This window comes from Acipenser ruthenus, chromosome 3 (genome assembly GCF_902713425.1).
Source record: "Acipenser ruthenus chromosome 3, fAciRut3.2 maternal haplotype, whole genome shotgun sequence".
Lineage (NCBI taxonomy): Eukaryota > Metazoa > Chordata > Actinopteri > Acipenseriformes > Acipenseridae > Acipenser > Acipenser ruthenus.
In genome coordinates this window covers 54,596,994-54,612,054 of record NC_081191.1, presented here as the reverse complement: position 1 = coordinate 54,612,054, position 15,061 = coordinate 54,596,994, and the positions used below count along the sequence as shown (strand labels likewise).

The 15,061-nt window shown below is 37.6% G+C and overlaps 1 protein-coding gene across 5 annotated transcripts in view; it reads right to left on the bottom strand.

The window, feature by feature from the left end:
• si:ch73-173p19.2 (V-type proton ATPase 116 kDa subunit a 1) overlaps positions 1-15,061 on the bottom strand; it is a 233,250-nt gene that overhangs the window by 117,332 nt on the left and 100,857 nt on the right. For 4 of the 5 annotated variants that reach the window (XR_009319820.1, XM_059013885.1, XM_059013891.1 and 1 more), the window contains exons 7-10: positions 8,458-8,584; positions 5,358-5,440; positions 5,043-5,136; positions 2,890-3,102 (exon numbers count right to left, since the gene is read on the bottom strand). Coding sequence is in view for 4 of the 5 variants with exons in the window: in XM_059013885.1 (XP_058869868.1) it covers positions 2,890-3,102; positions 5,043-5,136; positions 5,358-5,440; positions 8,458-8,584 (517 nt within the window). In the remaining variant the exon portion in view is untranslated. The remainder of the gene's footprint in view (positions 1-2,889; positions 3,103-5,042; positions 5,137-5,357; positions 5,441-8,457; positions 8,585-15,061) is intronic. The other variant, XM_059013899.1, reaches the window with a different exon arrangement.

Sequence of the window (15,061 nt, the reverse complement as noted above, 5' to 3'; positions counted from 1 at the left end):
AAGTCACTTGCTCAGGGTCACACAATGAGTCAGTGGCTAAGTGGGATTTGAACTGGAGATCTCCTGGTTACAAGCCCTTTTCTTTAACCACTGGACCACACATCCTCCTAAAATGTCACAACTTCAGTTAATAGTTATGGTATTGATTAAAGTTTTATAATGGAATCAATCAGTATTAGTTGTTGGAATATCCAAGGTTTATGCTCTTCTCTTTTTGGTGACAAATTAAAAGTCTCAGATTTGTCATCAGATCCTGCTAGACATTCTAAACAAACTGAGTTCCCAGCAGGCATTTAATCCTACAAAATTATTGCTCAAGCTGTAGATTACTCAAAGTAAGATAAAACCACCATGTAAATCACACACCTGTTCTGTAAAGAGGTCCTGCACACACATAGAGAATCCCCCAACAACAGCTGCAGAGCATAACTGGGGAGAGTCCACTTGCTAATCCCCATACAGAAAAGAAAAATTAAATTCTGGTTCCACCTAAAATAAAGCAGTGGAGAGACTGAGACTGAGACCCACTTCATCCACTGATGAGAGCTGACAGAGCGATACTCCCTCTGGCTGGCAGACAGAATAAAGGGCTTTCTGCTCCAGAGCCAAGAGGAGAAACTGCATGTATTTCTGGGGAAGAGGATAGAGGGGGTGGTAATAGATGCAGTTTGTACCGTCCTGCCACCGGGCCAGAGACACACAGTAGATGAACCCAACAAAAATATAATTCTGTTTATTTCATGTCTGTTCTTTTGTGTTCTCTAAATCTATTTTATCTTTGGCAATTCTTGTTCAACTTATCATGCAAATAAAGTACACAAATGTACACAAAAACATTAAAAACAAAAAATAACTTTAAAACAACAAATCCAATCCATATTGCCAAAGATAAAAATAGAGTTAGACATAAAAAATTCAATATTCTACAATTTAGTATTTACTGTTTTTCAGGCAATCATTTACATATTTAGGAATGTTTGTTGAATGTGACAACACTTTTTTTCTTCTTTAATAAATATTAAGTTTAATTGTGAAATATCTTGAAATACCTATTTTTAGACCGTGAAATGCCGAGACCAACCCGGCGTCCCACCCACACAAATCCAGAGGGGGAAAGACGGACAATGGGGAAGGCAGTTGGTGTTTCAAGGGGGAAGGTGGCTGGTTGCAGCCATGTGTGCTGCGCACATGAGGGGAGGTGTGTGGCAGGGGGAAAGCCCTACATGTAAATAGTGTGGGCAGCGGTCCAGATGAGCTGTGTACCTGCCGTTTTTACGCATTAAAAAATCAGAAATATGCACTAAATTAAAATGTAATGCGTAAATATATGCATAGCAATTTTGCTGCACAGTTTGTTGTCCCCTAAAACATCCACTAACAACTACATCTCCCAGAATACAATGTCTTCAGTTACTAGGAAACTGTACACAAGAAAAACTAACCCAGCAAACATTATCCAGTCTCTGGCTAGCCCTGTTGTGTTTGCAGCCAATCACAGTAAGAATAAGAAAGATTTGAAGCTACACAGGTTTGAAGCTACACATGTCAAATTACATTTAATAGAGAAAAGTGTAAAGTATTGCATGCAGGCAATAAAAATGTGCATTATAAATATCATATGGGAGTACTGAAATTGAAGAAGGGAACTATGAAAAAGACTCAGAAATGTTGACTCAGAAATGTCTTCATCTAGACAATGTGGGGAAGCTAAGCTATAAAAAAAAGGCCAACAAGGTGCTCAGATATATTGTGAGAAGTGTTGAATTTAAATCAAGGGAAGTAATGTTAAAACTTTACAATGCATTAGTAGACCTCACCTAGAATATTGTGTTCAGTTCTGGTCACCTTGTTACAAAAAGGATATTGGTACTCTAGAAAGAGTGCAAAGAAGAGCAACCAAAATTATCCCAGGTTTAAAAGGCATGTCGTATGCAGACAGGCTAAAATAATTGAATCTATTCAGTCTTGAACAAAGAAGACTACACGGTGATCTGATTCAAGCATTCAAAATCCTAAAAGGTATAGACAATGTCGACCCAGGGGACTTTTTTGACCTGAAAAAAGAAACAAGGACCAGGGGTCACAAATGGAGATTAGATAAAGGGGCATTCAGTACAGAAAATAGGAGGCACTTTTTTACACAGAGAATTGTGAGGGTCTGGAACCAACTCCCCAGTAATGTTGTTGAAACTGACACCCTGGGATCCTTCAAGAAGCTGCTTGATGAGATTCTGGGATCAATAAGCTACTAACAACCAAACGAGCAAGATGGGCTGAATGGCCTCCTGTCGTTTGTAAATCTTCTTATGTTCTTATGTTCTTATAAAATGTAAACACCCCAGTCCAGCTACAAATCCAACTGGAAACCATCGTCAGCGATAACCGCTAAAAAAAAGGTGCCTATAATACTAAACAAACTGTTTTATGACTTATTAATGCATTTCCTTATTTTTTTTACCTGTATGACTTTATATTGAAGTTGAGTTTAAGAATGTAATGTTAAAACATAAGTAACGTGACTCCGAGACCCAAAACCTTAACTGGAGCGCTGGGTGTAAGCCATCTTTTTTGTAAAATGATAACAACTTTGATTAACATGGATGCAATTATTCTACCAATTAAAAAAAAATATGCAATTAAAACTGATGGACAAAAGAAACATAGTGGGAAAAAAGGCACTTGCATAGCACACAATGTTTTATTTGCGGTTATACTCTGCATATCATTTTATTTTGTGAGATTTCATCACCATTACCATAAATAGTACTATCCTATTCCAAAACCCTCTACACAACCTTTTTCACTTCACTGATGACAAGCATGAGAGGTTAGTGAATTATCCCACTGTACCACCAAGCCCCTTAAACTACAAATATTTAAATGACTTACCGATCTCGTGACTAATGCTGCATGAATTTTGCTGAGGTCAGAAACTGCACACCAGATCTCAGCTATAATTAACCTCTGTGTGATGTCTATGTTGCAGAGGTTCAGTGTGTAATAAATGGCTTTCATCTTTTTCACTTTCATACTCCACTCGTGAATGCTGGCTGCTGCAGAGGTTAAAATATGTTTCCTGTGCTCATCAGTCTGCTTCAGGACCTTTCGTTCAAAAAGAAACAATTGGACACATTGAGCTAAATATATTACACTTGATATTTTTTACAGATTTTGTATGCGGCAAATATAGCAAATGTATTTTGTATCTTCATAGATAGATAGATAGATAGATAGATAGATAGATAGATAGGATAGACAGACACATGGGCTTATATAATCCAGGCGTTCTCAACCTCTTTTGAATCACACACCCCACCTTAGCAATTTGTTCTTCACTCAGAAATCAACCAGGTCACAGGGGAGTATTTGCCCTATTTCCAGTACATCTTATGCCATCTACAGAAGTCATCCTGTGCATAGATAACACTATGTTCAAAAATCAAAACATACAAAACACACATAAATGGTACTTTTTTAAATGGATCATCCTATTAACCTCACTCTTTCTTTACACGTTGATGCAATAGTGTCTCCAAAGAAAATGTAACCAAAATCAATACAAACTTTTAAAAACAACTGCACTTCTGTTTTTAACAAACAGTCTATCATTAGCCAGTGCATCACCACAGACAACACAGTGAGGACGAGGTTCATCTGTAGTGCCAACAAAGGGAAATCCAATTTCCAAGCAACTTAATATCTTAATATTTTACAACAGTTTGTTTTTTAGACGATGATGCACCTGAACAATCGCTCTACAAACCTATCCATTTTATGTACTGATCAAGGACACAATGCAGCGGGAACAGAGCTTTCAATGATTCTTACACAAAATTGCATGTGATTTGGGTCTCCTCTTTATTTGTTGTGGTTTTCCAGACTAAATAAGTACCTGTATCACAGGTAAATAAAAAAAAAAAAACGAAAATTCACATTTAGACTTGTATAAAATGTAATTTAATGTTTTTTGTTTTTGTTTTATTATAATTACTGTATTATTTGAATGCTCACGGTGCCCCCCTAAAAAGTTTGAAAGGGGGGCCTGCCCCACCGGGTGAGATCCGCTGAGAGTTAATTTTAAATGGTAACATGAATGTATCAAAATGTGTCCCAAGTTTTACAATACAGAATTACAAGTCTCCAAAAACTTGATTTCAATCATGGTCAGACTGCCCTTGTTATTCAGTGCTGTCATAGTATTAACCTAGTATTCCAGATTGAACACAGCCCACAATGTAAGGAAGCAGAAATAAAGTTGTAATGGTTAATTTCATAGCAGAGTAATTGGTAAGTAAAAGCCTACCAAAATGTAAGCCAGGCCCTGACTTCTAAATTAAATAACTGAATAATAATAAAATTATATACCACTACGGCATTTAGTAATTATACAAGAATAGAAAGTTAAACTAGTATCAGTTTATCCAAAATAATAATTTACAGAAATGAATAGATTAATGTTCATCACATATGACAAGGTAATAAAGTGGTAGGATAAGTTAACTTTATTTTTATACTGGGTAGCATCAAACACAGCTCTTTAAGAACTGATTTATCTATCTAATTGATCTAACATTAAGCAATTTTCAAATTTGAATACAAAAGTATATACCAAAAAATACCTAATATAAAATAACAATAGCTCTACTATGCAAAAAACAAAAACAAAAAAACAAAAAAAATAACTTACCTACAGAAAAACAAATACAGATAAATCTACCAATCCTGAACTCTGGAGTTCCATGACTGAGAGACCTAGTAATGATTGTTAATATGTTCAAAAGTAGATACATCCATGTACAATATGAAAGTAATACATCCCTTTAAAGAACAAGGTCAGTTGGAATGATAACACAAGTTAATTTATTAACCATCAGAGAACTACACTTGCTTTGAATATATGATGTTAGAATCCCACAATGCCAGTTAAAATAAAATATGCAACACAATATTGACAATTCAATTTCTCATTCTATCCAGAACAGTAATCGTAAAACAGAAAAATCACTTAAAACCAAAAAAAATGTAGAAAATTGTATACAAACCATGTTTAGATCCTCAATGCACAACTTAACCTGAGTTCTCATTTCCATTCTTGCATATAAGGAGGCAGGGCATGGATACATAGTTGCATGGAATCTGGAAAGAGAATAAAGAAAACTAAAAATGCAGATCTGTACAAAAAAATGCAAATCCCCAACTAGGCTATAACTGGGATATGGCCTCTACCCACACTGCATACATTGGAGTTTAAGTGTCCATTCAGAAAATGAGAGGTTCAAACAGCAGAGTGGCAACCAATTTAGGTATTTTGGAAGGATCTGTTGTATTTGAAAATACACCAGGAAATGAACACTCACCCTTCACATATTTTTCTAATCTTGCCTTTAAATTCCTCTCCCTGTAAGAAAATAATGAAGACATCCTTCTTGACAAACTCCCCCTATAAATAAGATTGAGAAACATAATGGTTATGTGTACAATTCAAATTCCTGTGAACAATGATGTTATATATTTTTTATTCTTGAATTGCTTATGCCTCAAAAGTATAGAAAATGGCTATTATTCCCCACAAACTTTGCTTTTGTGACCAGGAGTGATATTTTGAAATTTACCTATTTCCAATGAGAAAACGGGTGAATTTGTGTCTTTTCGTTCACATAAAGTCAGAAAAAAACAACATATGAATCCAAATTAACATGTATTTATACTAAAGTAATACAAAAATGACTACAAAAGACTTAGAAGTGAGTAGTTTTTCGAAATTTATGATTATACTGTAAATCACTTTCACGAATCAGCCCCCAAATGTAGTCTCCCATCATGTTCTCGTTATACTGTCCTCGGTAGCGGCGTTCAAAGTCCAGTATATCCTGGTGGAAGCGCTCGCCTTGCTCCTCCGAGTACGCTCCCATGTTCTCCTTGAATTTATCAAGATGAGCATCAAGGATATGGACTTTGAGGGACATCCTACAGCCCATTGTGCCGTAGTTCTTCACCAGAGTCTCAACCAGTTCCACATAGTTTTCGGCCTTGTGATTGCCCAGGAAGCCCCGAACCACTGCGACAAAGTTGTTCCAAGCCGCTTTCTCCTTATTAGTGAGCTTCTTGGGGAATTCATTGCACTCCAGGATCTTCTTTATCTGTGGTCCGACGAAGACACCGGCTTTGACCTTTGCCTCAGACAGCTTAGGGAAGAAGTCTTGAAGGTACTTGAAGGCTGCCGACTCCTTATCTAGAGCTCTGACAAATTGTTTCATAAGGCCCAATTTGATGTGCAGTGGTGGCATCAGCACCTTTTATTATTATTTATTTCTTAGCAGACGCCCTTGTCCAGGGCGACTTACAATTGTTACAAGATAACACATTATTTTTACATACAATTACCCATTTATACAGTTGGGTTTTTTTTTACTGGAGCAATCTAGGTAAAGTATCTAGGTAAAGTACCTTGCTCAAGGGTACAACAGCAGTGTCCCCGACCGGGGATTGAACCTACGACCCTCCGGTCAAGAGTCCAGAGCCCTAACCACTACTCCACCTTCCGGGGGTCCCAGCCGTACTCATCATACTTCAAGGCGTCCAGCAAGGTCTTGATGCTGTTGTAATCCTCTTTGAGGTGCACCGAGTGAGCCAGGGGAAGAGACGGGTACTTGTTACCATTATGGAGCAGCACGGCTTTGAGGCTCCTGGATGAGCTGTCAATGAAGGACAGTATAACGAGAACATGATGGGAGACTACATTTGGGGGCTGATTCGTGAAAGTGATTTACAGTATAATCGTAAATCTCGAAAAACTACTCACTTCTAAATCTTTTGTAGTCATTTTTGTATTACTTTAGTATAAATACATGTTAATTTGGATTCATATGTTGTTTTTTTCTGACTTTATGTGAACGAAAAGACACAAATTCGCCCATTTTCTCATTGGAAATAGGTAAATTTCAAAATATCACTCCTGGTCACAAAAGCAAAGTTTGTGGGGAATAATAGCCATTTTCTGTACTTTTGAGGCATAAGCAATTAGGAAATAACACTTACTACCCAGGAGCAAAAATTGTGTTACATAGTGTAATCATAACGCCTTTCTCAGCTATTTCTAAAGAGTTTAAGTTTACTATATAATCAATCAATCAATTTGTATTTTATATAGCGCCTTTCATAGTGGACCACCATCACAGTTCCAGAGAGTCTGAGCCATGAAGCTAAACGAGCGTTCTCCAAGTGTGGTGCACTTTTGCTTGGGGATAACAAGCAGACCAGAGTCGGAGGACCTCAGCTTGCGGGCAGGGACATAGCGGGTCAGCAGGTTGAGGAGGTACTCAGGACCTGTGTGATGAAGGGCATTGTAGGTGAGCAGGAGAGTTTTGAAAATAATCCTGAACCTTTACAGGTAGCCAGTGCAGCTGGGCAAGACGGGGGGGTTATGTGATCATGTTTTTTACATCTGGTAAGGATCCTGGCAGCGGCATTCTGAACTAGCTGCAGTCGGTTTATGGTGCGTGCCGGGAGACCACCATATAGAGAGTTGCAGTAGTCGAGTCGAGTGGAGACAAATGCATGACAAAGTATCTCCGCATCCAGGAGGGAAAGGTAGGGACGGACTTTGGAGCCGTTTCGAAGATGGTAGAAGGAAGTTTTGACCACGGAGGAGATGTGGGCATCAAAGGAGAGGTTGCGGTCAAGAAGTACACCAAGGCTTCGTACTGTGGGGGAAGGCAGCAGCAGACAGTTTCCGAGGTTCAGGGCAGCTATATTTAGATTCTTAAGTTGAGTTTTAGATCCTACTAGAAGGAGTTCAGATTTGCTAGTGTTCAGCTGAAGATAATTGGCAGACATCCAGGCCTCTATGTCTTGAATGCAAGCCAAGAGTCCTTTTATCCGGGGTAGTGACAGGAGGTATGCGTAACAGATTTGTGCTACCGCTTCACAGTGGCGAGAAAGACGTTATTTGCATTATGAAATACCCTGTTACTTATCAAACTGACTTTGCAGTTTTGGCTTAACTGTTTCTGACCTGTTAAAGAGCTTAACTTTTTCTGACCTGACAGACTGTCAGTGTGAAAGCAACCTAACTGTGTTTGATCTACTAGGATTTGAAATAGAGAATTGGATTAGTTTAATTAAAATACTGATTAGTTCAAACAGACCAGAAACTGAACAGTAATGGGTTCACCACTGACATCAAACTATGTTACTCAATAGGTTTTTTCGCAATTGGCATGACTCAATGTTATTTAAACTGTGTGGTAAAATTATTCTTAATTGTCATGTTTAAAGTTTGCTTTTCCCAGATTTCTAAATTATTAATTAGAATGATACAGGAACCCTCCACAGTCCATTTTCCAATTTGTTTATGGCAGATAACAACAAACGCCATGTATGGTATTTTAAGACCCAGGACAAAGTAAGAGTAACAATAAAAAACTACTTAAAAAGGATTAAGAGTAGCTTTCTTACAGCAACATGATCTTCCAACGGTGCCTGAATTTTCACATGTCTCAAGACAAAATTTCCATGGCACACTCTCCACAGAACTCTTTCAAAAGCAGGGAATCGTTCTTGCTTGATAACACCAGCTACAAACCTACAGGGGGGATACAGGAAATGCTTTAAATTAGATGTGGAGGCTGATAAATAGAGCTTTATGTATAATCTGATATTTCTGCTGTCTGATGGCAGCTTTATCAAAAAAGGCTTTCTTTCTATTTGTCCCTTTCCTTTCATGTATTTAACACTATAAGGACCAGAGATATACTCATACCTAGAAGCCCCGCAGCAGTCTCTGACGGTTGTATTCAAAACACTGTAAATAGTATAATGAACGGAGAAACAGTCAGATGTAATAGTTTTTTTTTATTTTTTTTATTGAGTATGTTACGTAAACATCTGAAAAACGGAAGCATATATATATATATATATATATATATATATATATATATATATATATATACACAGTATATATATATATATATATATATATATACACACACACAGTATATATATATATATATATATATATATATATATATATATATACACACACACACACACACACACACACACACACAGACATTTATTTTACAATTCAAAACAAGAAAATGTAAGTAAATAAATATCTGAACAGACATCGGTTTACAACATACATATTTATAAAACTGAAACGATAGCAATACATTTTTAACTTTTCAACAGCAATCGGTTTATTATTAGATGCGCAAAAGCAACTGAACAACGTAGATAAATACTTAGAAGAAAACATTTTACAGAAGCGCACAGCACAAGAACTTATAAAAAAAGTTTAATTTTTTAAGAACATAAGAAAGTTTACAAACGAGAGAAGGCCATTCAGCCCATCTTGCTCGTGTGACGCACATAAAAAGTGAGAATTCATACATGAAAAAGTATGGACACTTTATTTTTTTTTTCACTTACCTGTACCTTTAAAATAGGAACACGTCAAGTCCTCCTTGAACCTAAAGGAAAAGCCTAGTAAACTGCACTATTTGATACAGCCACTAGGTGGAGCAGTCTAAATGCAGGACAGCGCTATCAGTTAGTGGTGATATCGTGCTTTCTTTCAGTAGTAAAGCCGAGAGACTGCAAGCAACAACTGATTTAGTCCTCTCTTTACTTTTCCTATCTTAACAGGTTAGTAAGAGTCAATATAACATTAAAACGCCATAAATCACAAGGTTAAATGCTGTAGATTATTATTCTGTGGGTTTGGTGCATTATTTTGGTGGTTTAAATATGTATTTTTAATATTTAAAAGTGCACATTTTGAATCGGCCGTTATAGTGGAGATTACCACGTGGGGATAATAATACAGATAGTGTTAGTCAGTGAAGACAAGATGGCGATTATGTTTTCAAAGTGAAACAAACTGGTTTAAAAGATATATAAAATGCTTGTGAAATATTACGTTTGAAGGTGTTGTGATGTAAATACATGTTTTGAATTACTAAAACTTATACCTTATTGTGAGTTGTATGTACTATTATTAACACTGCGTTCAGAATGCTTAGACTTGAATGATATTTGTAGTTGAACTGATGATTAATAATAGTGCAACATTGCCATGGAAGTAGTCTGAACGTGTTAAAATAGTGATGCTAGTTATATAATATGTATATGGAGAATGCATAACTATAGAAATGACACAGACTATCCATTGTGGAATGCTTCTTTGTTGTGATTGTCATGTTTTATTTTAATATACTACAGCTGAGATAGCTATTGAATACCAATATGAAGACTTTCTCAAAAGGCTTGTTATTTGTTATGGTCGGTTGCTATTATTTTATTGTTATGATTATTATTGTTATTCTCTGCACTTCTTCAATGAAATAATGGATTGTTTTATGTTTTAAAACTTTCAGTAGTAAAGCCGAGAGACTGCAAGCAACAACTGATTTAGTCCTGTCTTTACTTTTCCTATTTTAACAGATTAAACACTTTATCTTCTGTTTATGGACTCTCTGCCCGAGACCCGTAACACTCGTTTGGTTGTTATTAGCTTATTGATCTCAGAATCTCATCAAGCAGCTTAAATACATTTCTAAATAAAATAACAACACCCAGCGCTTCGCCATCATAAATATAAATACACTAATAAATCATACCAATAATAATAATAATAATAATAATAATACAAAACACAGGGGCATAGGGGGAAACTCCGTTCTAAAAATAAATAAACGGGCTCCCGAGTGGCGCATCCAGTAAAGGCTCTCCCCGTGGAGTGCAGGATGTGCTCTGTAGTCTGGACGTTGCCAGTTCGAGTCCAGGCTATTCCTTTGCCGACCGAGGACGGGAGCTTCCAGGGGGCGGCGCTCAATTGGCCAAGTGCTGCCCAGGGGGAGGGAGGGCTAGGTCGACCAGGGTGTCCTCGGCTCACCGCGCACCAGCGACCCATGTAGTCTGGCCGGGCGCCTGCTGGCTTGCCTGTAAGCTCCCCGAGAGCTGCATTGTCCTCCGACGCTGTAGCTCTTAGGTGGCTGCATGTTGAGTCTGCAGTGTGAAAAAAAGCGGTCGGCTGTCGGCACATGCTTCGGAGGACAGCATGCGTTCGTCTTCGCCCTCCCGAGTCAGCGCAGGGGTGGTAGCGGTGAACTGAGTCTAAAAATAACTGGCCATTTCCAAATTGGGGAGAAAATAATAAAAAAATAATTGGCAACAACGAAATTTATAAAAACAAATAAATAAATAAATAAATAAATAAATAAAATCTCCTCGCCCTGTTACAGTGCTAAAATGTGAAAAGACACTTAAAACATACATAATGTGACAAATGTAAAAAACAAGCTTAGTTGGCGTGAAACTGTACAGAAATATTTCACACATATTTACAAACCTATGATTGTATTTTGATATGTATCATTACGAAGAAATGTTCGGTTGTATGGGAATCTCTATCTAGAATTTAGCAAATCATTACAGGAAAGTCGGTAAGAAAATAAATGTTTTCCTTCATGGGGTGAATACAGTCCTTTGTTTAAAATCAGCATACTTTTAGGTACTAACAATTATACAATTTAAAAAATAAAGCTGCACGTTTGTGGAAGTTTAATCAATTTAAATGTATAGGATTTATTTTTCAAAGTATATCATTTAAATGCTGTGATATGAATATATGTATGAGCACTAGCTTCAGGCCCAAAAGCACTTTACTTTTAAACTAAGGACTGTATTCACCCTGTGGAAGGGTGGTGGGCAATTCACTGACACACACGGGAGACAGAAGTTTTATTTGAAAACACCACACTGGTGCCCAGTTATTATTTTAGATGTTTTTTTTTTTTTCTTTTAGCCTGCAGAGGGCGCTGTTGTCCGTGGCCCGAGTACCGGCAATGGTACACAGGACCACAGGAATACCAATACTGGTAACAGTTAAAAGCTGGTGTACTCATAGGTGCTGAAAATAATAATGAAAACAAAAGGTGAAATGAAAAGGGAAAATAAAACACAGTAATAAAACTACAAAACAAAAAGTGCTGCTTATGCAGTGTCCCCACTGCCGCTAAGCAGGTCAGTACGGGCCTCCAACCAACTCTCAGCTATTTATTTTTATACGCTGGGGTGGCCAGAGTTCCCTGTATAACTACACACGTCCCCTCGAGTACGTAATTATTTATTTTACTTTAATTTATTTTAAGGCAGGCTGTCTCCCTCAGCCGTGCTTGCCTGGTCTTTGTTTACACTGGCGTCTTCTGCCAGCGTCACTGTATATTCCCAAACATGGCCACCTGAATGCGTAACCAAGCGCAGTACTTATGGGCCAAGCAATTCCCCAAGGCCTGCCTCTCAGCCACTCAGAGAGAGGGAAAGCTAACACACCCTCTTCCCCACCTCTCCGTGTCACTGCCATAACTGACCGGCGGATCTACGAGGCTGCTGCCCCCTTCCTGCAGTACCCCGCATGCGCCAGACAGTCAGCACTGATCTCCCCGTTACACACCCCTAGAAGGAATTATTTTGGATTTATGAAAGGCTGTATTTTTTTAATTGCATCATCGATAGTACTGTGATGCATTGTTAGTATATGGTGAATAAACTTTAGTTCTGGGGAGAGAACGTACACAGTGAAAGTCACAGCTGTTACATGAACGAGTATCACTTATTGAATAGCAAATAAATATTTTTCATGGGTTAAGAAAAGAAACATGGAAACAAGGAATGATGGCTCTGAGAAATCCTAAGGATCAATAATCCTGTCTTTTATTAGTGTGGGCAAAGTTTGTTTTTTAGATTTCAACAAACAAAACTCCAAATAGGTTATTATCAATAGTTTTTACATAACTTAAACATATCTGAAATTTAAAAAAAAAAAAAAAAAATTAAAACGTGTAAAATGCTTTTTTACGCATCAAATTTGACTACAGTTCCTGCCCGGTGGCCATCTTGGATTTAAGTTTAGCACTCTACTGACTTTAGATTTTAGAATTTAAAAAAAGAAAGATTTGTCACCGGGACAGACACTGGGTACTGCAAAGAATGCATCAGTGTCATTTTTCAATGCATGGGTTTTGTTTATACTGCCGGCACCTTGCAAAGGACCATATGGACAGCTGGAAATACAAAATCAAAATGCATGGCTGAAATCGTGGTGCACACAGGAAGGCTTCATCTTTCTTGAACATTGGAGCACATTCTACAACAAAGACTATCTATATAGGCGTGACGGACTGCACTTAAACAAAAAGGGAACCAATCTACTCTGAGGAGGTTCAGAAGCATTTTAATTAGAAAGGAAGTGGGGAGAAAACAAAAAAACAGAAGGGAGACCACATCAAAACAAAGGCAACAACACAGGTAAGACAGCTATTAAATGTATTTATCCAAGTGCTGGAAGTCTCAGAAACAAAATGTTAGAACTTGAAGCTACTGCACTAACAAGTAACTACGATGTGATAGGTGTTACAGAAACTTGGTTGTCTGAGAGCGATGGAGACGAATATAATATTAGTGGGTACACACTGTATAAGAAAGACAGGCAGGACAGAAGAGGCGGAGGGGTAGCACTATACATAAGAAATAGTCTTGAAGCCCAGGTTTTAAATCTGGACAAAGAAAACAATGGCGAATCAATATGGGTCAGAATAATGGACAACAACTCAAAGAGCATAATAGGAGCATGCTATAGACCGCCAAATTCAGAAAGCAAGCAAAATAATCTGTTATACAATGACATTCGAAATGCGTGTAGAAAAAGAGAAGCCATACTAATGGGGGATTTCAATTTCCCCCATATAAAATGGGAAAAGCCAGTGGGGAGCACGACGGACGAAATTGAAATGGTGGAAATGACAAATGACTGCTTCCTAACACAATTTGTCAAGGCACCGACTAGAGGGGAGTCATGCCTTGATTTAGTCTTTTCAAATAACAAAGACAGAATAACTAAAACAGAGGTCAGAGCGCCATTGGCAAACTCAGACCACAACATGGTCTCATTTTAAGTGTTTTAAAACCCCAAAAGTAATGACTAAAGCTAAGGTTTACAATTTTAGAAAAGCAAACTATGAAGGTATGAAACAGAGACTAACAGAAGTAGATTGGAGTAAAATAGAGAAAACCTCCACAGGAAAAGTATGGCTGTTTTTTAAAAATGTAGTACTAGAGGCGCAAAACAATTACATCCTCAAAGTAGACAAATCTAAATCTAAAACAAAATGGCCAAAATGGTTTAATAGATCAATTAAAAAAAATATTCAGCGAAAAAAGGCACTTTACAGAGCGTTTAAAAGGGTCCAAAAACAAAGTACACAGAAAGAGTACTTGGAACTGCAAACGCAAGTCAAAAAGGAAGTTAGAAAGGCCAAGGGAGAGATAGAAATCAATATTGCTAAGGGGGCTAAAACCAATTCCAAAATGTTTTTCCAATATTATAACAGCAAGGAGGAGGCTGTGTGGTCCAGTGGTTAAAGAAAAGGAGGTCCTCGGTTCAAATCCCACCTCAGCCAATGACTCATTGTGTGACTCTGAGCAAGTCACTTAACCTCCTTGTGCTCCGTCTTTCGGGTGAGACGTAATTGTAAGTGACTCTGCAGCTGATGCATAGTTCACACACCCTAGTTTCTGTAAGTCGCCTTGGATAAAGGCGTCTGCTAAATAAACTAATAATAATAATAGCAAGAGAACATTCAAAGAGGAGGTTAAATGTCTAAGAGACACAAAAGGCAAAATCACAGACGAAGAAAAAAAATAGCAAATATATTAAATGATTACTTTTCACAGGTTTTTACAAAGGAGGACACGGACAACATGCCCCACATGTTGACCTGTTCCTATCCAGTTTTAAATAACTTTAGCATAACAGAGGCAGAAATGTTAAAGGGACTAGGAGCTCTTAAAATAAACAAATCCCCTGGGTCGGATGAGATCCTCCCAATAGTACTCAAATAAATGAAAGAAGTTATTTACAAACCGCTAACCAAGATCATGCAACAGTCTCTTGACACAGGGGTCGTACCGACAGACTGGAAAATTGCAAACGTAATACCGATCCACAAAAAGGGAGACAAAACCAGACCAGGTAACTACAGACCAATAAGCCTGACTT